Source organism: Cebus imitator, unplaced genomic scaffold, assembly GCF_001604975.1.
Source record: "Cebus imitator isolate Cc_AM_T3 unplaced genomic scaffold, Cebus_imitator-1.0 Scaffold407, whole genome shotgun sequence".
Taxonomy (NCBI): domain Eukaryota; kingdom Metazoa; phylum Chordata; class Mammalia; order Primates; family Cebidae; genus Cebus; species Cebus imitator.
In genome coordinates this window covers 1,110,630-1,134,157 of record NW_016107722.1, presented here as the reverse complement: position 1 = coordinate 1,134,157, position 23,528 = coordinate 1,110,630, and the positions used below count along the sequence as shown (strand labels likewise).

General features: G+C 40.3%; 1 protein-coding gene across 3 annotated transcripts in view; it reads right to left on the bottom strand.

Moving 5' to 3' along the window:
* CDKN3 (cyclin dependent kinase inhibitor 3) overlaps positions 1-19,518 on the bottom strand; it is a 20,830-nt gene extending 1,312 nt beyond the window's left edge. Inside the window, exons 1-8 of one of the 3 annotated variants that reach the window (XM_037731577.1) lie at positions 19,376-19,518; positions 16,483-16,565; positions 14,727-14,782; positions 7,740-7,784; positions 4,530-4,752; positions 3,277-3,308; positions 1,261-1,364; positions 880-1,019 (exon numbers count right to left, since the gene is read on the bottom strand). In XM_037731577.1, the coding sequence (XP_037587505.1) occupies positions 912-1,019; positions 1,261-1,364; positions 3,277-3,308; positions 4,530-4,752; positions 7,740-7,784; positions 14,727-14,782; positions 16,483-16,565; positions 19,376-19,384 (660 nt within the window). In that variant the 5' untranslated portion in view covers positions 19,385-19,518 and the 3' untranslated portion in view covers positions 880-911. Of the gene's footprint in view, positions 1-879; positions 1,020-1,260; positions 1,365-3,276; positions 3,309-4,529; positions 4,753-7,739; positions 7,785-14,726; positions 14,783-16,482; positions 16,566-19,375 lie in introns of those variants that run through there. The other 2 variants (XM_017509127.1, XM_017509128.2) reach the window with 2 other exon arrangements.
* Positions 19,519-23,528: the final 4,010 nt, after the last annotated feature.

Here is a 23,528-nt window from a genome sequence, read left to right as displayed (position 1 = left end):
AAAAAAAAAAAAAAGAGAAGAGAGATGAACATTTTCGATTTGAAGCTTTATTTATTTATTTATTTATTGAAACAGGGTCTTGCTCTGTCGCCCAGGCTGGAGTGCAGTGGTATGATCTTGACTCATTGCAACCTCTGCCTTTCGAGTTCACGTGATTCTTGTGCCTCAGCCTCCCAAGTAGCTGGGACTACTACAGGCGCATGCAACCACCCCTGGCTAATTTTTTAATCTGTAGCAGGGATGAGGTTTTGCTATGTTGGCCAGGGTTGTCTTGAACTCCTGCCCTTCAGCGATCCACACAGCTCAGCCTCCCAAAGTGCTGGGATATAGGAATGATTCACTGTGCCGGGCCACATCATTTGATTTTAACACTAGGGGAGTTCTCTGTTTCAGACCTGTACAGTAGAGTGGATCCTGCATAGATTGTCTTGTGAATGACCTTATTTAAGCCCCAAGAATCAGGTTGCTTGGTGAATTTATCAGTAATTATAGTAATTCACTGTTAATAACACTGGATTAGACCTCTAACCCTGGGAAGATGGGCTCGCAATTCTAGGGAGGTGCCTAATGGCCAGGATTCTTCAGTGCCCACTCCTCTGATGAGTGGACTCTAATACTGAGAGGGCATGCTTCCGAAAGGAAGGTGCATTAGCTTTATAGACCTACAAAATAAAGTGTAATCTGCAGAATCTTTTCAGTAACATGATTAATGCAGTATCCTTGGCATTGCTAATGGAGTGTTTTGAAGTGTTAGGGGAACGTACATGTAGAAGATGTCCCCAGTTATCCACAGCAAAGGATAATTAGCATTGCTTTCCTTTTTTTGTATTATAGTCATTCATCTATCTTTAGTAAATGTTTTGGTGATATAATAGGATCTTCCTTAGTTTTTTTTTTTTTTGGCCAAGAATCTACCCAAGACCTATCAAGTTTATATTAATAATAACTGTCTCATTGTTGTAGGTGAGAGGATCCATTCCCAAAACTGACTGGTGCAAAAACTGAGCAGTAGGTAGATCCTGGAAAAGTAAACCAGGAAGTTCAGCGTATTCATTATCTTGTTTGAAATACTGCATGCCATTTTAGACTACCTGGATTATATTTACATGTAAATTTTTAAAAACTAAAAGCCTAAGCAAGTGGTATTCGCATAACAGAGTGCTTTGGATTTTCATTTCACTACCCTTTTGGTTACATATGAATCTTTATTTGTAACAGCTACCCCAACCACAACCAAGCAAGCACTGCCCACCTCCTCACCTTGATGGTCTGTATCGCCCCAGATCCTCTTAGGTCGCGCAGGCTATCTATGGCTTGCTCTGGTGATACTGTGTCAGACAGGTACAGTAGGAGACAAGCGGCCACTAATGGAACATGACAAAAAAATAATGTCATTAAATAATTATTGACAGGGTAGAGCATTTTATATTTAATAAGACTTCTGTTGACACAGAAGACTGGTGTAATTGTTCCAAATGAATTAAAAGCCTGAACTTTTAATGTGTGTTTTTGACAGTTAAATTATGATCTTAAATGACAGTATGGTTGAATGAAAGTTTAACATTGGCTTCATTCTTTCATCCGTTTTAAGTGTTCATCCATTCAGTGATATTTAGTATATTCACAGATAGGCGCAACCATCACCACAGTCAGTTTTAAAGCATTTCCTCACCTCAGAAAAAAGTGTACCCTTTTACTATCTTCCTCTATTCCCATCAGCCCCTACCCTGGGCAACCACTAGTCTACTTTGTCTCTGTAGATCTGCCTATTGTGAGCAATCACATCAATGGAAACATACAATATTTGTGTGTGTGTGTCTGATTTCTCTTAGCATAATGTATTCAGGGTTCATACATACTGTAGCATATGTTTGTATTTAATTCCTTTTTATGATCAAATAATATTCCATTGTATGGATATGCCACACTGTGTATATCCATTTGCCAACTGATGGACATTTAGGCTCTTTCCGTTGTTTGGCTATTATGATTAATGCTGCTATAAACATTTGTATACAAGTTTTTGGGTATATACTTTGGAGTGAAATTGCCGGGTTATATGTTAATGTTTACCTGTTTGAGGAACTACCGCTAGACTATTTTCCAAAGCAGCTGCACCATTTTACATTCCCACCAACAGTGTATGAGGGTTCAAATTTCTCTACATCATTGCCAATACTTGTTATTTTTCATTTTTTTAAATAATACCCTTTCTAATGGGTGTCAAGTGGTATGCATTGTGGTTCTGATGTGCATTTCCTGATGATTAATAATACTGAGCATCTTTTCATGTGCTTATGGACTATGTGTGTATCTTGCCTGGAGAAAGGTTTATTTGGATCCTTTGCCATTTTTAAAATTATGTTGTCTTTGTTTATTATTATTATATTGAGAGAGAGGATCTCACTTTGTCATTTAGGCTGGAGTGTAGTGGCGTTAACTCGGTTCACTGGTGCCTTGACGTCTTGGGCCCAAGTAGTCCTCCAGCCTCAACCCCCCAGGGAGCTGGAGCTACAGGCATGCACCACTATACCTGGCTAATTTTTGTATTTCTTGTAGATTCGGGGTTTCACCATGTTACCCACGCTAGTCTCAAACTCCTGAGCTCAGGTGATCTGCTGCCTTGGCCTCCCAAAGTACTGAGATTACATGCATGAGCCACCAGGCCCAGCCTATCTTTTTATTACTGAGTTGTAAGAGTTCTTTTTATATTCTGGATACAAAGCCTTTATCAAATACATAGATTGCAAATATTTTTTCCCATTCTATGGCTTGTCTTGTCATTTTGATAGTATTCTTTGAAACACAAAAGCTTTCTATTTTGATGCCATCCATTACTAAAAAAAATAACTGTTACTCCAGTGTGGCATTTCATGAGCTCTTTTTGTTTTTCCTAGTATGTTTTAAAAAATTTTTAAATTAACATATAGTAATTAACTTTTGTATTCATAAGTAGTTACCCATGGAAACTATTTGGAGGTTATCGTATTATAACACCGACACAGGAAGAACATCAGAAAACGTTAAAAAATAAGAATGCAGGTGTTAAGACTTGTAAATGATGTTTTGCCAGAATCCTCCAGAACAATGCGAAAATAGCTCCCACTCCCACCCAAGCTTTCCAGGGAACACCATGCTTAGGGCCTTAAGTAATTCTTTGAGTCTTAGCAAACTTATATTGTGGTTGGTTCCATTTTAATACAAAATGATCATATGGTCCAGAAACAGAAGTTCGTCTATTTTGAAGTTAAAAAATAATAGAAATAGATTTCTTACCAAGACAAGATCTCCCAAGTCCTCCATAACAGCTGAAAGGGAAATACAGTTTTGAAGTTTGTACATTTCATTCCATCCCCAGTTACAACCAAAGACTCACTCTTTCTGCCTTCTATTTATAACTCTAATGCCTAGCACAGTGCCTTGTGCACATAGCTTAATAAATCTTCTATTTGGTGAATTCCTACTCATCTTTTAAAACCTCAAATTTCATTTCCTAAAATGCCTTTGTGCTCCTACAGAAAGGATCATTCTTCTGTGTGCCGCCTCTCCTGTCTTACTGCACTTAAATGGTAGTGTTGTTAGTTAGAAGCTCCTTGAAAGTGGAACTGTGCCTCCTTTGGTAGTTGCAGAGTGTGGCACACAGTAGATGTAATTGGTTGAATTATGTTTCCCCAAAAGACATGCTGAAGTCCTTATCCTATACCTGTGAATGGGACCTTATTCAGAATTAGAGTCTTTGCAGGCATATTCAAGTTCAGAAGAATTAGAGTGGGCCCACATCCTAGATGACTAGTGTCCTTACAAGAGGAGAACACCATGCAAAGACACAGACACGCAAGGAATAGTGTGATGACAGAAGTGTATTGGAGGGATTCGGCTGCAAGCCAGGGCCTGCCAAGGATTGACGGCCACCACCCGAAGCTAGGAAGAGGCACGGAAGGACTCAGTCTCAGAGGCATGGCTCTGCTCTCACCTTAATTTCAGACTTACATGCTCTAGAAATGGATAATAAGAAATTTCTGCTGTTTTCAGCTACCCAGTTTGTGGTACTTTTTGTTAAAATAGCCCAAGGAAACTACAAAATACAGTAGGCAAGCAGTGATCACTGATTTTATAAAGGGCAGAAAATGCCCAGGCAGAACCAGTGAGACGGCACTGGTAGACAACAGGACAGTGAAAAAGGTATATACCCTGTGCTGAAGGATCAGCTCTGTAGCTGTCTCACAATGTGGGTCTCAAAGATGGCAGGATGGAGAGAAAATAAACTAGTCACTGTAGGATACCTTTAAAAGCTCTGGGACAATGAAAAATTCCAGTTGTCAGATGCTTTATTTTATGGGAGACTGAAACATTCAGCATATGCACAGTTACCCGTCCACTGTCTATCCTGCTTTTCTAGTGCATCATTACCTTTTAATCCTTACAACAAACTATGAAGCAGGTAATAACTGAATAGGGCTACAATAGTTTCAGAAATCATTTTGTCTGAGACATTTCTCATGTAGCATATGGAGAAAAGGAGAACGTACTGTATTAAGGTTTTTCGGTTATTTTTAAGGCAGATTGCAAGCTCCTCCATTATTTCACAGCAGCAGGCTATGTCAGGAGTACCTCCATCTGCGATTGGATGATGATGGGTGATGATTCCACACTGCTGGTAGAGATCCAGAAGGTTTGGGACTCTATATTTTGACAGTTCCCCTCTGGTGCAGAAAACAAATATGTCTTGTATACCACAGCTCTTTAGTTCTTCTGCCAATAGACCAGGATACACAGAGACACACACATAGAAAACATCACACATTTAAATACCAGCAAGAGGGAGAATATGAAGCTAAGTTTCTTAAGCCAAAGTAATACCAAATGACAATCTATAAATCTGAAGTCCCTATTGATATATCTGAATCAAAAGGCAACGAATTAAGCCTGATTTTACAAGTCAAAATGCCTCTTACTGAATTTCAAGATAAGTCAATTGCTGTTCTTGCAAAAATTTTTTTTTGCAATAAATACTGGTTTAAAATAACAATATTGAGTAGCAAACACGGTTGACTTTGTGAGAAAAAGAAAAAAAGTGCTATCAATTAAGGAATGATAGATCTATGTTCAATTAAGGAATGATAGCACTTTTTTTCTTTTTTTTTTCCACAAAATCAACCATGTCTGCTACTTCATCACTTAGCTGTTTGCTTGACTCTGAGTATTGTATATAAAGTCTCCAGCAGGGCCCTGGCACCAGAGTGCTAGCATTCTCCCTCATATCTGCACTGTAACATATCCTTGTGTATTTAATTTTATTGACTAGGTCTCCAGAAAATAAAACATTAACTGTATTAAGCTTATGTGAACTAGCTATTTTCATAATAATGATATGAATACTATAGGCATTCTATACACTGGAACTTCTTTATGGCAATATTCACTATAGAGCATTTGGTTTAAAATAAATAATTCTGGCTGATCTAAGTGCCCCCAACCCCAGCCCTCTCCCTACCCCTTAAATCCAAGGACATTTAGCTATTTAAGTACAGAGTATTTTCTCATGAACTAGTCCCTGAGATATACAGTACTGTACATCTGTTTGCCTCTTGTACACAGTTGGTAATTTTTATTATCCAGTGATTTTCCAACTTTCTGAAAAATGGCTGAGGAGGTATCTCAGGAACTGCTGCAGAGAGATTCTAGGTCTCCCATCAAATATTTTGACCTGTTTTATGTACTAGATTCCATTTCAGATTTCATTGCAGAAAAAAAAGCTTTTAGAAAAAAAATTGGAAACCACTTTTATAGAAAATGCTAAATGAATATGGCAGTCAAAATGTACAAGACTGACTTGGAGCCAATGATTTAAATTACACATATTTGCTTATGACCTAAATGTTCTCCAAATGTAAATTTCCTAGCATGGTGGGTGTATCTAAAGCAAAAAGTTTTTATAAATACTACAAGGGTCAACTATCTATTAGGGTCTTTAAGTCTTTCTTTGGTAGGTAAGGAATATATATATTTTTTGAGACAGGGTCTTGCTTGGCCACCCAGGTTGGAATGCAGGAATGCAATCTCATCTCAGCTCATTGCACTCTAGCCTGGGCGACAGAGCATGACTTGTGATCTGGGCACCATCTCAGCTCACTACAGCTTTGATTTCCTTGGCTCAAGCGATGTTCCCACCTCAGCCTCTCATGTTGCTGGGACTATAGGCGCATGCCATCATGCCCAGCTAATTTTTGTATTTTTTGCAGAGACAGGGTTTCGCCTTATTGCCCAGGCTGGTCTTGAATTGAGCCCAAGCAATCTACCCGCCTTGGCCTACCAAAATGCTGGGATTACAGGTGTGACCCACCGCACTTGGCCAGGAATAAAGTTTTAATTAGCAAACTGATGTTCTGGAATAACCATGAAAAGGTTTTAAGGTTCAAAAATTCTATACTGGTCAGAAACAAGCAATATATACATTTTAATTTGCTGTACTCTAAGGACATTGGTAGAACTAGTAGATTTGAGACATTCCAGGCCAATCAGAATAAAATCTTTTGAAAAATTCACATTTGTGGGCTGAGCATGGTAGCTCATGCCTGTAATCCAACACTTTGGGAGGCCCAGGTGGGGGGATCACCTGAGGTCTGGAGTTCAAGACCAGTTTGACCAACATGGAGAAACCCCATTTCTACTAAAAATACAAAATTAGCCGGGCGTGGTGGCACATGCCTGTAATCCCAGCTACTTGGGAGGCTGAGGCAGGAGAATTGCTTGAACCTGGGAGGCGAAGGTTGTGGTGAGCTGAGATGGTGCCATTGCACTCCAGCCTGGGCAACAAGATCAAAACTGTCTCAAGAAAAAAAAGAAAAGAAAAGAAAATCAAGAAAATCCATATGTGTTAGTATCATGCAATATGTAAATTCCAAATTGGAGCAGATTATGAGGATTATTAGACTTGTGGCTATTCTGGTATGAACATCCTTGAGCATGCAAAAACCAGTTCCCACTCTGTCTTTTCCATCTAGATGCTGGCTCTCAACATTTTCCATCCAGGATTCACAATTTCACTGTTGACTTGGAGTTCCCAGCTCAGACTTAATTTCTACTACCACAGTCAAGTCTGCAAGGAACAGCAAAGACCTGGGCATAGCAATATGTCAGTTTTCTATTTACATACTTTTTCCCCACCAACTTCTACCTCAAATGCAGTTTATATGTATAATATAACTACAACAATCAGTGAAAAGCAACTCCATGAGTAGGTAAATGCTGAGTCCTCTGTGCCCTTTCACAAATACCTCTTTACATATTAGAATAAGTCTATAGTTTGAAACTTCACAAAATATTAAAAATGTATTCTTATATTAAAAACAAACTATTGTTTGTTCCTTTTGACAGAGAGATTTTCAATGTTATTTATTTAAGAAACCCATTAGGCCTGGAATCCTAGAACTTTGGGAGGCTGAGGTGGGCAGATCACGAGGTCAGGAGTTCGAAACCAGCCTGACCAACATGGGGAAACCCTGTCTCTACTGACAATAAAAGAATTAGCTGGGTGTTGTGGCATGTGCCTGTAATGCCAGCTACTCAGGAGGCTGAGGCATGAGAATCATTTGAACCCGGGAGGCGGAGGTTGCAGTGAGCTGAGATTGCACCATTACACTCCAGCCTGGGCAACAGAGTTAGATTCTGTCTCAAACAACAACAACAACAAAAACCCAAAAAATCCTATTAGTGTGGTTGTGTGATATTACACCTACCTGTGTCTTTTTCAACATTTCTTCTAACATCTTTAAATTTACAACCTATAAGTAATAATAAAGCAAGTAAAAAGGTCAGCTTTTGGTCATATATAACAGATATGCTTAAACACTTACATAGATAGCTACTTTATAAAGTCATTCCACATGATCATTGATATGTTTCAGTTCTATTCTGAACGTCAATGTCAATTTCTTCTATTTCTAGGAATATAATTTCAGGGGTTCATCCTCATCAAGGATTCTGTATTCTGTGTCTCTTCTGTAGCAAGTACCTGGTTATAGTCCTCAGCCTCATTTTTACCCCAGGCTTTAAGCTTTATTAAGATGGGAAAAGCAGAACTGAAGAACTGTGACTGCAGATCTGGAAGGGACAAAAGGTAGATCTATGTTTCTTTATCTAGAGTCCACCATGAGGGCTTCTCAAAGTGTGTTCATCTGTGCTGACGGTCTGTGAAATTTCCTTATTGCTCAGTACAGAGAATGATGTATATTGATAAGATACTTGTTCTAAATACACTGTTGGCATGGATGTGGTGAAAAGGGAACACTTTTACACTGCTGGTGGGAATGTAAACTAGTACAACCACTATGGAAAACAATGTGGAGGTGCCTTAAAGAACTAAAAGCAGATCTACTATTTGACCAAAAATCCTGCTACTTAGGTATATATCCAGAGGAAAAGAAATCATTATATGAAAAAGATACTTGCATACACATAGTTCTAGCAGGATAATTTGCAATTGCAAAAATATATAACCAGCCCAAATGCTCATCAGTCAATAGCAGACAAAGAAAATGTGAGATTCCCAGGCAAGATGGGCAAATAGGAATAGCTCTGGTCTGCAGTTCCCAGCGAGCCCAGTGCTGGGAAGATGGGTGAGTGGCACCTGGAACACCAGCAAGACAGAACCTTTCACTGCCCTGGAAAGGGGGTTGAAGTCAGGGAGCCAAGTGGTCTTGCTCAGTGGATCCCACCCTCAATGGAGACCAACAAGCTAAGATCCACTGGCTTGAAATTCTCTCTGCCAGCACAGCAGTCTGAAGTCAACCTCGGACACTCAAGCTTGGTGCGGGGAGGGGCGTGCCATTACTGAGGCTTGAGTAAGCGGTTTTCCCCTCACAGTGTGAACAAAGCCACCCGGAAGTTCGAACTGGGTGTGGAACCCATCACAGCACCGCAAAGCCGCTGAAGCCAGCCTGCCTCTCTAGATTCTTCCTCTCTGGGCAGTGCAACTCTGAAAGAAAGGCAGCAGCTCCAGCCAAGGGCTTATACATAAAACTCCCATCTCACTGGGACAGAGCTCATGGGGGAAGGGGTGGCTGTGGGCGCAGCTTCAGCAGACTTAAACGTTCCTGCCTGCCAGCTCTGAGAACAACAGATCACCCAGAACAGTGTTCAAGCACTCCTAAAGGACAGACTGCCTCCTCAGGTGGGTCCCTGACGCCCATGCCTCCTGACAGTGAGACACCTCCAGCAGGGGTTAACAGACACCTCATACAGGAGAGCTTTGGCTAGCACCTGGCAGGTGCCCCTCTGGGATAAAGCTTCCAGAGGAAGGAGCAGGCAGCATTCTTTGCTGTTCTGCAGCCTTTGCTGGTCATACCAGGCAAACAGTGTCTGCAGTGGACCTCCAGCAAATCCAAGAGACCTGAAGAAGAGGGGCCTAACTGTTAGAAGGAAAACTAACAAATAGAAAGCAACAGCATCAACATCAACGAAAAGGACACCTACACAAAAACTCCATCTGAAAGTCACCAACATCAAAGACCAAAGGTAGATAAAACCACGAAGATGAGGAAAAACCAGCATGAAAGGCTTAAAATTCCAAAAGCCAGAATGCTTCTTCTCCTCCAAAGGATCACAAGTCCTCGCCAGCATGGGAACAAAACTGGACAGAGAATGAGTTTGACAAATGGGGAGAAGTAGGCTTCAGAAGGTGGTGGTGGGGGATAATAACAAACTCCTCTGAACTAAAGGTGCATGTTCTAACTCAATGCAAGGATGCTAAGAACCTTGATAAAAGGTTACAGAAAGTGCTAACTAGAATAACCAGTTTAGAGAAGAATATAAATGACCTGATGGAGCTGAAAAACACAGCACAAGAATTTTGTGAAGCATATACAAGTATCAATAGCAGAATCAATTCAAGTGGAAGAAAGGATATCAGAGATTGAAGATCAACTTAATAAAGTGTGAAGATGGGATTAGAGAATAAAGAATGAGAAGGAATAAACAAAGCCTCCAAGAAATATGGGACTATGTGAAAAGACCAACCCTATGTTTGATTGGTGTACCTGAAAGTGACAGGGAGAATGGACCCAAGCTGAAAAACATTCTTCAAGATATTATCCTTTACAGACAAGCAAATACTGAGGGATTTTGTTACCACTAGGCCTGCCTTACAAGCGCTCCTGAAGGAAGTACTAAATATGGAAAGGAAAAACCGGTACCAGCCACTGCAAAAACATACCAAACTGTAAAGACCATCGACACTATGAAGAAACTGCATCAACTAATGGGCAGAACAACAGGCTAGCATCATAATGATAGGATCAAATACATATATAACAATAATAACCTTAAATGTAAGTGGGCTAAATTCCCCAGTTAAAGGACACAGACTGGCAAATTATATAGAGTCAAGAACTATTGGTGCTGTATTCAGTAGACCCATCTCGTGTGCAAAGACATACATAGGCTCAAAATAAAGGGATGGAGTAATATTTACCAAACAAATGGAAAGCAGAAAACAGCAAGGGTTGCAATCCTGGTCTCTGATAAAACAGATTTTAAACCAACAAAGATCAAAAGAGACAAAGAAGGGCATTACATAATGGTAAAGGGATCAATGCAACAAGAAGTGCTAACTATCCTAAACATAAATGTACCCAACAGAGGAGCACCCAGATTTATAACACCAGCTCTTAGAGACCTACAAAGAAACTTAGACTCCCACACAATAATAATGGGAGACTTTGACGCCCCACTGCCATTATTCAGCAGATCAACAAGACAGAAAATTAACAAGGATATTCAGAACTTGAACTCAGATCTGGACCAAGTTGACCTAATAGACATCTACAGAACTCTCCACCCCAAATCAACAGAATATACATTCTTCTCAGCACCACATCACACTTATTCTAAAACTGACCACATAATTGGAAGTAAAACACTCCTCAGCAAATTCAGAAGAATGGAAATCATAACAATCAGTCTCTCAAACCACAGTGCAGTCAAATTAGAACTCAGGATTAAGAAACTCACTCAAAACTGCACAACTACATGGAAACTGAACAACCTACTCCTGAATGACTACTGGGTAAATAACAAAATTAAGGCAGAAATAAATAAGTTCTTTGAAACCTATGAGAACAAAGACACAGTGGACCAGAATCTCTGGAACACAGCTAAAGCAGTGTTTACAGAGAAATTTATGGCACTAAATGCCCACATGAGAAAGCAGAAAAGATCTAAAATCGATACACTAACATCACAATTGAAAGAACTAGAGAAGCAAGAGCAAACAAATTCAAAAGCTAGCAGAAAACAAGAAATAACTAAGATCAGAGCAGAACTGAAGGAGATAGAGACACAAAAAAACCTTCAAAAATCAACAAATACAGGAGCTGGTTTTTTGAAAAGATTAACAAAATAGATAGACAACTAGCCAGGCTAATAAAGAATAAAAGAGAGAAGAATCAAATAGACGCACAAAAAAATGATAAAGGGGATATCACCACTGATCCCACAGAAATACAAACGACCATCAGAGAATACCATAAACACCTCTATGCAAATAAACTAGAAAATCTAGAAGAAAGAGATAAATTTCTGGACACATACACCCTCCCAAGACTTACCCAGGAAGAAGTCAAATCCCTGAATAGACCAATAACAAGTTCTGAAATTGAGGCAGTCATTAATAGCCTACGAACAAAAAAAGCCCAGAACCAGAGGGATTCACAGCCAAATTCTATCAGAGGTACAAAGAGGAGCTAGTACCATTCCTTCTGAAACTATTCCAAACAGTAGAAAAAGACAGACTCCTCCCTAGCTCATTAAATGAAATCAATATCACCCTGACACCAAAATCTGGCAGAGACACAACAAAAAAAGAAAACTTCAGGCCAATATACCTGATGAACACTGATGCAAAAATCCTCAAAAAATACTAGCAAACCAAATCCAGCAGCACATCAAAAAGCTTATCCACCATGATCAATTTGGCTTCATCCCTGGGACGTAGGGCTAGTTCAACATATGCAAATCAATAAACGTAATTCATTACATAAACAGAATCAATGATAAAACCACATGATTATCTCAATAGATGGAGAAAAGGCTTTTGATAAAATTCAACACTGCTTCATGCTAAAAACATTCAATAAACTAGGTATTGATGGAATGTATCTCAAAATAATAAGAGCTATTTATGACAAACCCACAGCCAATATCATGGGCAAAAGCCAGAAGCGTTCCTTTTGAAAACTGGCAGAAGACAAGGATGCCCTCACTTACCACTCCTATTCAACATAGTATTGGAAGTTCTGGCTAGGGGAATCAGGCAAGAGAAAGAAATAAAGGGTATTCAGATAGGAAGAGAGGAAGTCTGTGTCTCTGTTTGCAGATGACATGATTGTATATTTAGAAAACCCCATTGTCTCAGCCCAAAAATTCCCTAAGCTGATAAGCAACTTCAGCAAAGTCTCACTATAGAAAATCAATGTGCAAAAATCACAAGCATTCCTATACACCAATGATAGCCAAATCATGAGTGAACTCTCATTCACAATTGCTACAAAGAGAATAAAATAGGAATATAACTTATAAGAGATATGAAGGACTTCTTCAAGAAGTAGAAACCACTGCTCAAGGAAATAAGAGAGGACACAAACAAATGGGAAAACATTCCATGTTCATGGATATGTAGAATCAATATCATGAAAATGGTCCTACTGCCCAAAGTAATTTATAGATTCAATGTATTTCCATCAAGCTACCACTGACTTTCTTCATAGAATTAGAAAAAACTACTTTAAATTTCATATAGATCCCAAAAAGAGCCCATATAGCCAAGACAATCCTAAGCAAAAAGAACAAAGCTGGAGGCATCATGCTACCTGACTTGAAACTATACAACAAGACTAGAATAACCAAAACAGCATGGTACTGGTACCAAAACAGATATAAAGACCAATGGAACAGAACAGAGGCCTCAGAAATAATGCCACACATTTACAACCCTCTGATCTTTGACAAACCTGACAAAAGCAAGCAATGGAGAAATGACTCCCTATTTAATAAATGGTGTTGGGAAAACTGGCTAGCCATATGCAGAAAACTGAAACTGGACCTTCTTTATATGTTACACAAAAATTAACTCAAGATGGATTAAAGACTTAAATATAAGACTTAAAATCATAAAAATCTTAGAAGAAAACCTAAGCAATACCATTCAGGACCTAGGCATGGACAAAGACTTCATGGCTAAAATACAAAAAGCAATGGCAACAAAAGCCAAAATTGACAAATGGGATCTAATTAAACTAAACAGCTTCTGCATAACATAAGAAACTATCATTAGAGTGAACAGGCAGTCTACAGAATGGGAGAACATTTTTGTAATCTATCCATCTGACAAAGAGCTAATATCCAGAATCTACAAAGAACTTAAACAAATTTACAAGAAAAAAACATACAACCCCATCAAAAAGTGGGCAAAGTATATGAACAGATACTTTTCAAAAGAAGACATCTATACAGCCAATAAACTTATGAAAAAAAGCTCATCTGGTAATTAGAGAAATGCAAATCAAAACCACAATGAGATACCATCTCATGCCAGTTAGAATGGCAATCATTGAAGTCAGGAAACAACAAATGCTGGAGAGGATGTGGAGAAATAGGAACACTTTTGCACTGTTGGTGGCAGTGTATAAATTAGTTCAACCATTGTGGAAGACAGTGTGGTGATTCCTCAAGGATCTAGAAGCAGAAATACCATTTGACCCAACAATCCCATTATTGGGTCTATATCCAAAGCATTATAAATCATTTTACCATATAGACACATGTACATGTATGTTTATTGCAGCAGTGTTCACAATAGCAAAGACTTGGAACCAACCCAAATGCCCATCAATGATAGACTGGATAAAGAAAATGAGGCACATATATACCATAGAATACCATGCAGCCATAAAAAGAATGAGTTCATGTTCTTTGCAGGAACATGGATGAAGCGGGAAACCATCATTCTCAGCAAATCAACACAGGAACAGAAGGCCATATACCATATGTTCTCACTCATAAGTGGGAGTTGAACAATGAGAACATATGGGCACAGGGAGGGAAATATCACACACTGGGGCTGTTGGGGGGTGGGGGGCAAGAGGAGGGGTAGCAATAGGAGAAATACTTAATGTAGATGACGGGTTGATGGGTGTAGAAAACCACCACGGTGCATGTATACCTATATAACAAACCTGCATGTTCTGCACATGTATCCCAGAACTTAAAGTATAACAAAAAATAAAAAACAACAACAACAAAAAGAAAATATGGTATATATATATACCATGTAATACTACTGAGCCATGAAAAGGAACAAAATAATGGCATTCACAGCAACCTGGTTGGAACTGGAGACTATTATTCTAAGTGAAGTAACTCAGGAATGGAAAACGTATGTTCTCACTCATAATTGGGAGCTAAGCTTTGAGGACACCAAGGCATAAGAATGATACATTGGACTTTGGGGACTTGGGGGAATGGGAGGGAGGGGGATGAAGATAAAAGACTACACATTGGGTACAGTGTACACTGCTCAGGTAATGGGTGCACCAAAATCTCAGAAATCACCACTAAAGAGCATATCTATGTAATGAAAAACCACCTTTTCCCCCAAAAGCTACTGTAATAAAAAATAGAAAAAATATATATGTATTGATAGGAAGCCCATTACCTACCGTGTTACCTACCTGGAAGAGCACATAAACCAAGAAACTGAGAACAATTCACTCGTGACAAAGGTAGCCTGAAAAGAATAAAAATGTATCAAGTTTAGTTTTTTTAAAAAAATGTTATAAATAGGAATTCAGTTTAATCAATACCGTTGCTTGCCACTGAATAAGGGTGTGTTAAAGTTTTATAGTAGTCACAAAATAAGAATTCATAATTAAATATCAATATGTTGGTCTCAAAAAGACATAGAAAGACTGAAAGTTTTAAAACAGGGACTCATTTAAAAAAAATAACATTATCAATGTTTTTATTGAAGTCATGAACTCCAATAACATTAAGATGTAACACAGTGAATAATGTAACACAGTGAAAGTGATATGCAATTCACTTAAGAGTAGTCCAAGGATGTAGTTTCCAGTAATATAGTTTTATCAAGATTAGAGTTTAGATCACTAAAGGAAGTTAAAAGATTATTTATTTAAGTCTTAAAAATGACAATTTAGGCTGGATGTAGTGGTTCATGTCTATAATCTCAGCACGTAGAGAGGCCAAAGCAGGCAGATTGTTTGAGCCCAGGAGTTCGAGACCAGCCTGGACAACATGGTGAAACCCGGTCTCTACTAAAATAAAAAAACAAAAAACCAAGTTAATTTAAATGTACCTTAAAGATAATAATGCCTAGATTGCCAACAGGTAGAATACAGTATACTTACGTTATCCTGTGGTATATTACCTGAGGTAATTTGTATTAGTAATCTTAGGAAAATAAATAAAAAATGACTATCTGACAATTTTCTTCCCAGCATTTATACTACATTAGTATTTTAAGATGTTTTGGTAGAGCTTCCTTAAAAGATATAATTTCATATAATGAAAACCACAGGCTACTAATTCTTTGTTGTAATGGTTTTTGGTTAAAAATAAATAATGTCAAGAAATCATATTCTCAGTTTATGGTACTCAGGGACAGAGGATCATCTTGTCTGCATGCCAGAAGATGATTTAGAGGAAAACAGGAGGCATCATATAAATACCACCTGACTTTGAAAAGTAGAAAAACTTTGGTGTTTAAATGGGGATTTTAAGTGGAAATGAAAGGTAATGCTATTTGATGGAAGGACAAAAGACCGTTAGGACCCTTTTTCTCTTCTGGCAGTAGGGATGGTGCTTTCTTAAGGAGAGAGACGATTACATTTGCAGTGATGACAGAAAGCATTTGATTGCTCATTGTAGAGAATCTGGTATAACCATAAGTTACTTGCCAAGATTAAAAGGTTGATTTTATGTAGAAACTTTTTGTTATTGCATTGATGTGACTTTTATCTTAAACAGAGTCTGTTAATAGATGCATTACTGTGACATTACTTCTAACTGTTACCTAGGATTTGACTTAATGAGAAATGACTAAACATTTCATCTCATATTTGGTATACTTTTCTTTTGTCATAAAAGAATGAGATTTTGGTACTAAATGAGAGATTATTTCATCCTACCTCTACTTCTTACTTACTTGCTTCTACTAAGGTTTTCTCAATGTATAAAGAAGGACCAAAAAAAAAAAGGGTCTTATTCTATATCATAGATAACAAATGAATCATGGAGTTAGAATTATCCTAACTGGCTCTAAAGATTAGAATTATATAATCAGCAGGGGATTCACTTAATATTTTAAATAGGTGAACTACATTCTACTAAGATTATGATGTAACTAAATTTACATTTATGATGTAAATTATGATTTTAGCTCATCATTGATCAGAAATGCTAACATACCATGATATTTGAATTGGAGTCTGTTCATCTTCAATAGGCTCTTCGTCTGATGAGTCAAACTCACTTGCTTGTATTGAACTAGGCTTCAAAAGAAATGTTATGTTAAATAACTGTAAATAATTTTTTTGTAGTTTTAGGATAGCTAATCCTTGCTGAAGGAATCCACACTGAATTCGTATTTGCAATGCATTCAGCCATCAACCCAGAATATCCATATGATCAGCAATATTAATAATAAATGACTGATATTTACTTTCCTATTAATAATTATAGTACTGAATAGTGGAAAGAGAGTTGGATTGGGAACCAAGAAATCTGGCTTCTGGTCTTGGTTCTGCCACTTACTGTATACTCTCTGACAAGCCAGTTTATTCTGAATCTGTTTTCCTCAACTATAAAGTGAGGAGATTTATTCATTCACAAATATTTCTTGGCTACCTTCATTTGCCAAGCTCTGGAGATGCAAAAGATCTGTAAGATAAATAGCATACTTTCCGTATGGCCGGAGAGACAGATGTGTCCATAGATTACAGAAGAAAGGTATTATATAAGTGCTGAAATGGAAGCAGAACTACACACTGTAGGGCAGAGAAGAGAGTGACCACTTATGGAGCTGGAGAAGGCTTCAGAGAAGAGATGCTTCAGCTGGGTTTTGAAGGAAGAGCAGAAGGTTTTTAAGAAGATAGGAAAGGCAGGGTGGCTTACGCCTGTAATCTCAGCACTCTGGGAGGCAGAGGCGGGTGGATCACCTGAGGTCCGGAGTTTGAGACCAGCCTGGCTAACATGGCAAAACCTGGCTCTTCCAAAAATCTGAAAATTAACCGGGCGTGGTGGCACACACCTGTAATCCCAGCTACTTAGGATGCTGAGGCAGAAGCATCACTTGAACCTGGCAGAGGTTGCAGTGAGCCAAGAACACACCACTGCACTCCAGCCTGGACGACAGAGCAAGACTCCGTCTCAAAATATAGGAAAGAAATTAAGACAAGGCAAAAGGGGAAAGGGCTTGTGTATTGAGGAACTGTGATATCAAAATAGAGATGGAGTAGAGGAGATGAAGCTAGAGAAGTAGTTTTACCCACCCTTTTTCTCAAAAAATAATCAACACATCGCCTAGTAGTTTGGTGCGGGTTGTGTACATGAACTAATCTGCCCCCAGTTTTATGAATCACTAGACTAGAGAGATTGAGATAGAGTTTGTATGCTGATCTAAGCAGTTGGGACTTAATCATGCAGCATTTTGACATGGAAGGCATCTACACTCCCTGTTGAAATTTTAAAGGATCAAAAGAAAAAGAAAAACGAAACAGAACAAAACCCACACCCTTTTCTCACTCCCTAGTTGGAACCAATTGAAAGATAAGGCATTGGAGAAGCAAACTGAGTTTTATTATTGTATATTAAATGGAGTGTGCAGCTTAAACCTGAGGCCAAGTGGGCTTTTCCCTTGTTCACCCCAGAATTAGAAAAACATATCCACCCAGTCACAGGAGGCCATGAACTGTCTGGGGCTCCTGTGTGCTACAAAGTGGACCAGAAAGCACCTTCTGCAGGCAGGCAGGTAGATCCCAAGAGAGAAGGGAAGAAAAAGTTAGATACTGGTGTTCAGTTCCTTCCAAACTTGGGGATCAGATAACTCAATGGGGACAGGTGGAGAAAGAGCTCAGGAGTGAAGGACAGCAGATGTCCCTCCACATAGCAACATAGGGATTATCAACGATAACCACTTAATGCCCTTTCTAGTTCTGAAGCTATATTCTACAACAGTCTTGGTACTGGAAAGATCACAGGATGGCCAATTTAGGCTTTTTTTTTTTTTTTTAGAGACAGGGTCTCGCTCTGTTGCCCAGGCTGGAGGGCAGTGGCGTGATCTCAGCTCACTGCAACCTCTGTCTCTGGGTTCAAGCTATTCTAGTGCCTCAGCCTCCGGAGTAGCCGGGACTACAGGTGCGCACCACCATGCTCGGCTAATTTTTGTGTTTTTAGTAGAGATGGGGTTTCACTGTGTTGGCCAGGCTGGTCTCCAACTCCTAGCCTCAAGTGATCCGCCCATCTTGGCCTCCCATAGTGTTGGGATTACAGACATGAGCCACCACGCCTGGCCCTAGGCTATGGATTTCTGTTGTTTTGGCTGTATCTGAAGTATTATCATCAACTGCCCCCAAACGAAAGACTTCCAGTAGGTTGTCAACCCCGGTAGTAGGTAATATGGGTTAGGTGGGGAATCTTCAGCTCCTTGCCTGGATCTGCTTTTTCTTTTAAGCAGCTTTGATGATTCATATTTCAAATTTGTGTGACCCATTCACCATGCCTCTGCCAGCCATGTTTATTAATCCTAACAGAGCTGGACGTTTCCACTTCCCCAAGCCCTGTAATTCTTAACGTCACAAGAAAAGGGCAGCATTGCCAGGTGGCCCTGGGGCATGGTGACAGCGGTGATGTCGCCCACAAGCCGGGGCGTGGCATTCGTACCCATGGTTTCCCCAGTGGGTGCAGGGCAGCGCCCGGACACCCTTCGGGGCTGGGATATCTTGCCCACTCATCGCTAGCACTCAAGCTCCTCGGCTCGGTTTCCTCCGTACAACGGGGCTCGGTATTCTTTGGCTGGGCGGTTGGGAGGCTTATGAGACCCCGCAGGCGACAGGTGTCAGCCCACAGCAGGTGCACAGCGAATGTCCGTCTTTCCTTCGTCGGCCATCGACCCTGTTCCTTCGCAGCCATCTCTCGTGCCCGTGGGGGGCAGCGTCACCTCCCCGACCCACAGGACGGTTACGGACAGGGCTGCCAGGACTGCCCTCCGGCCCAGGGCTGCCCTCCGGCTCAGGATCGGGTCCCCGGGAAAGCTTGCTTCCCTGCGGCCTCGCTCTTCCAAGCCACGGCACGCCTGACTCACCGGCTTCATCGCTGGCCGCGCCACGTCGAGACCAGTGCCGCCTCCCTCCGCAGCGCCGGCGGCTCACCAGTGCCCCGCGCCGAACCCGCCCCTCCCCTTAGCTCACTGGTTCTTCCTTCTGTGATGTGGGCGCGGCGTCTTCCAGCAACCAATCAGATCCGCTTCTGGTTTCTTACTCCGCCTTTGGGTGGCCGACAGCTCGTCCTCTAATCGCTGATTGGTTCCTAGAAGACCTTTGAAAGACGCGCGGGAGGCGGGCCCTGTGAGAAGTTGATTGGCTGGAAGGGTGCCCACCTCCTCCCGCCAGTTGAGAGAGTGCAGGGGCGGAGTCGGGGCTAAAGCGTCAGAAGGCGGCCCTAGCGTTTGGGGGGACGCTGGAAAGCTATGCTTTCTGATGGCAGAATGTCACCATGGTCCATAGGGTTGGGATTTTTTGTGTTTGTGACGGAGGTCTTACTAGGTTGCCCAGGCTGGCCTCGAACTCTTGGCCTCAAGCAATCCCCCCGCCTCAGCCTACCTTGTAGCGGCTAAGGTAGGGAGTTTTTTTTCTTTAAGTTGTAAATTTTTTCTTATTTTTTAAGGGCTCGGGGAAGCACTTTATTGGATCGTCACATGACAAACATCATATAGACTTTGTAATTATATATACACATACAAATACTAGGGAAAAAAACTAAAAAATCTAGAGTATAAACATATTTTATATGCTTGACGTTTTATTTTCTTTATGACTTCAGGAACTAGACAAGTGACAGTGTAGATAAATCTTCCTGTCCCCCAAATATGAATTAAATTATATTGTGTGAAAGGGAGATTATAAGATGCCAGGTAAGATAGGTCTAAGGGCCAGTGTTTCTACATAATTAGCTGTAATCTTTGAAAAATTTTTGAGTATGTTCCCCCCTTCTCCAGTCCCTATTGAAGTAGCCATAGGAAAGGAAGTCACCTAGAGCAGACCTGAGAAAAAAAATGCAGAAATTTCAGCTCCTGATTCATGTTGGGAAAACCAATGGGTATAGAGCTATTAGAAGAAATTCCTTAGTCAAGAAGGTATCACAGTTTGACTTAGAGACTGTATTAGTCAGGGTTGCCCAGAGGAAAAAAAAAATGAATAGGATGTGTATACATGCATTTAGAAACAGATTTATTTTAAGGAATTGGCTCCTGTGCTTGTGGAAGCATGATGAGTCCAGAATTGGATGAGGGGAGGCCAGTGTACTGGAGACTCAGGAAAGGCTGTAATTCAAGTCCAGAGGCTGTTGTATAACAAAGAAGAGGCAATGTTGCATGTCGTCTGAAGGCCGTCTACTGGCGGAATTACCCCTTGGTCAGGGCAGGGTCAGGCTTTTGTTCTATTCAAGCCTTTGACTGATTGGATGAGGCCCATCCATATTATAGAGGGCAATCTGCTTTACTCAGTGTCTCCCAATTTAATGTAAATCTCATCCAAAAACACTTTCACAGAAGCATCTAGAATGATGTTTGTCCAAATAACTGGGCACCATGGCCCAGCCAAGTTGATGCATAAAATTAACCATCCTAGAGATCCACAGAGATTTTCCATACTCAGGAAATCCTTTTAGATCTGTGCTGTTCAATATAGTGACCATATTGGCTGATTATCTCCACAATCAAAGGCTAAATTAGAAAACTAAATTTTTGTGTGAACTCAAGGCCTACTTTGGAAATACCTGCCTCTTTTAATATAGATCTGCTTCCTTAGACGAAGTCCTCAGGGTTCAGGAACAGACCACACCCATCACATATTTATAGCTATTGGTTTGATGTGTAAGTTTGCATTTCATGTTAGAAATGGTCATGGTACTGTGTACAAGAGAATGTAGGTTGGTATGTATAGCTAGACGTAGAGTCCTGCTTTTGATCAAATAACCAGTATTTAAGGTGCACCTATGTTTTGTTTTATGGTTAGGATTGTAGACTCTTTAAGCGGAGTGGCACAGTTTTAAATATATTTGCATGTGTTTGAAAGTAAACCAGGCTGGCCCCGGGTGAAATTGTGAAATATGGTTGGCTGTTGGTGTTTCGGGTCCTCATTCCTCATCTTTGACCTTCTCCTCTCAAAGGCAAGAATCCATAAGGCTGGGCTGGTGTGTTGGAGGAAAAGGGATGGTGGAAGCATCTGCTATGCTTGCTTTGCTACGAAGCCACTGAGGGATGAACAGTTCCAGAAAGTGGTTGAGCTGTGGAGTGTGTGGGATGGTGAAGCACACTCAGAGGCGTGCAGGTGAGTATGCTTAAAAACAAAGTAACCCTCAATGGAGATTGAGCTCTAGGGTGGGAACCAGGTTGTACCCTTGGAAAAGGGATCCTTGACCAGGAATGTTGAAAATGATAACAAAAGACCACAAAAAACAACTAACATCCAGCCTCACATTCAGTAGAATAAGCTCATTTAACCATAGGCATCTTTTGTGTTATTTCCAGGTGGACCATTTAAACCACAGGCTTATTTCCATCCTAATCTCAGTATCTTGAGCTCAGGATTTTATTATCAGCTGACCCTTCCCTTCCACTCTCCTCTCTTTATCTGACTCCTGGATGTTGAGAATGCCCACTCTGCCCTATCACCTGTCAGCCTTGTCTCTGGCCATCTTCTGCTCTCTCCCTCAGCTCCATCCCTGACTCCAGCCTTTGAGGAGTGATGATGGTGCTCTTCCTTCCTGGCCTGGTCATTCACTGCCTCATGTCCCTGAGTTTCTGCTGTTTCAATTTTTGCAGCCCCCAAACCTGGAATTGCCACTTTTTGCATTTTAAGAACAGCTGGGCTGGGTGCGGTGGCTCACGCCTGAAATCCCAGCACTTTGGGAGGCCAAGGCAGGTGGATCGCCTGAGGTCAGGAGTTCGAGACCAGCCTGGCCAACATGGTGAACCCTGTCTCTACCAAAAATACAAAAAAATTAGCCAGGCATTGTGGTGGGTGCCTGTAATCCTTGCTACTTGGGAGGCTGACACAGGACAATCACTTGAAATCAGAAGGCAGAGGTTGTAGTGGCCAAGATCATGCCACTGCAGTCAGCCTGGGAAACAGAGCCAGACTCCATCTCAAAATAAAAAAAAAAGAAAAAGAAAAAGAACAGGTGGATATACTTCTTTACATGCTGCTGGGATTGGGATGGAGATAAGGGATGGAAAGGAGGAATGTGGATGGATAGTACAGTGGGTAAAGCACAAGAAGTGGCTGTTGGTATAGCAAATGAAATAAATTTATCTTTTGTGTGTGTAGAGGAGTATATTATGAAAGATATGTGTTATTAATCCACATGTGTTATTTATAGATACTAAAAGTACAGCAAAGGGAAAAAAAGAACTTTAGTATTGTTATTTTTAAACAAATTTAATTCATTTTATTTTTATTTCTTCATTCTATTATTATTATTATACTTTAAGTTCTGAGGTACATGTGCAGAATGTGCAGGTTTGTTACATAGGTATACATGTGCCATGGTGGTTTGCTGCATCCATCACCCTGTCATCTACATTATGTATTTTTACTAATGCTATCCCTCCCCATCCCCCCACCCCCTGCAATCCCTTCTCTAGCCTCCCACCCCTCAACAGGCCCCGGTGTGTGATGTTCCCCTCCCTGTGTCCATGTGTTCTCATTGTTCAACACCCACTTATGACTGAAAACATGCGGTGTTTGGTTTTCTGTTCTTGTGTTAGTTTGCCCAGAATGATGGTTTCCAGCTTCCTCCATGTCCCTGCAAAGGACATGAGCTCATCTTTTTTTATGGCTGCATAGTATTTCATGGTGTATATGTGCCACATTTTCTTTATCCAGTCTATCATTGATGGGCATTTGGATTGGTTCCAAGTCTTTGCTATTGTGAACAGTATTGCAATAAACATACTTGTGCACATATCTTTATAACAGAATGATTTATAATCCTTTGGGCATATTCCTAGTAATGGGATTGCTGGGTCAAATGGAATTTCTGGTTCCAGATCCTTGAAGAATCACCACACTGTCTTCCACAATGGTTGAACTAATTTACACTCCCACCAACAGTGTAAAAGAGTTCTTATTTCTCCACATCCTCTCCAGCATCTGTTGTCTCCAGATTTTTTAATGATTGCCATTCTAACTGGCTTGAGATGGTATCTCAATGTGGTTTTGATTTGCATTTCTCTA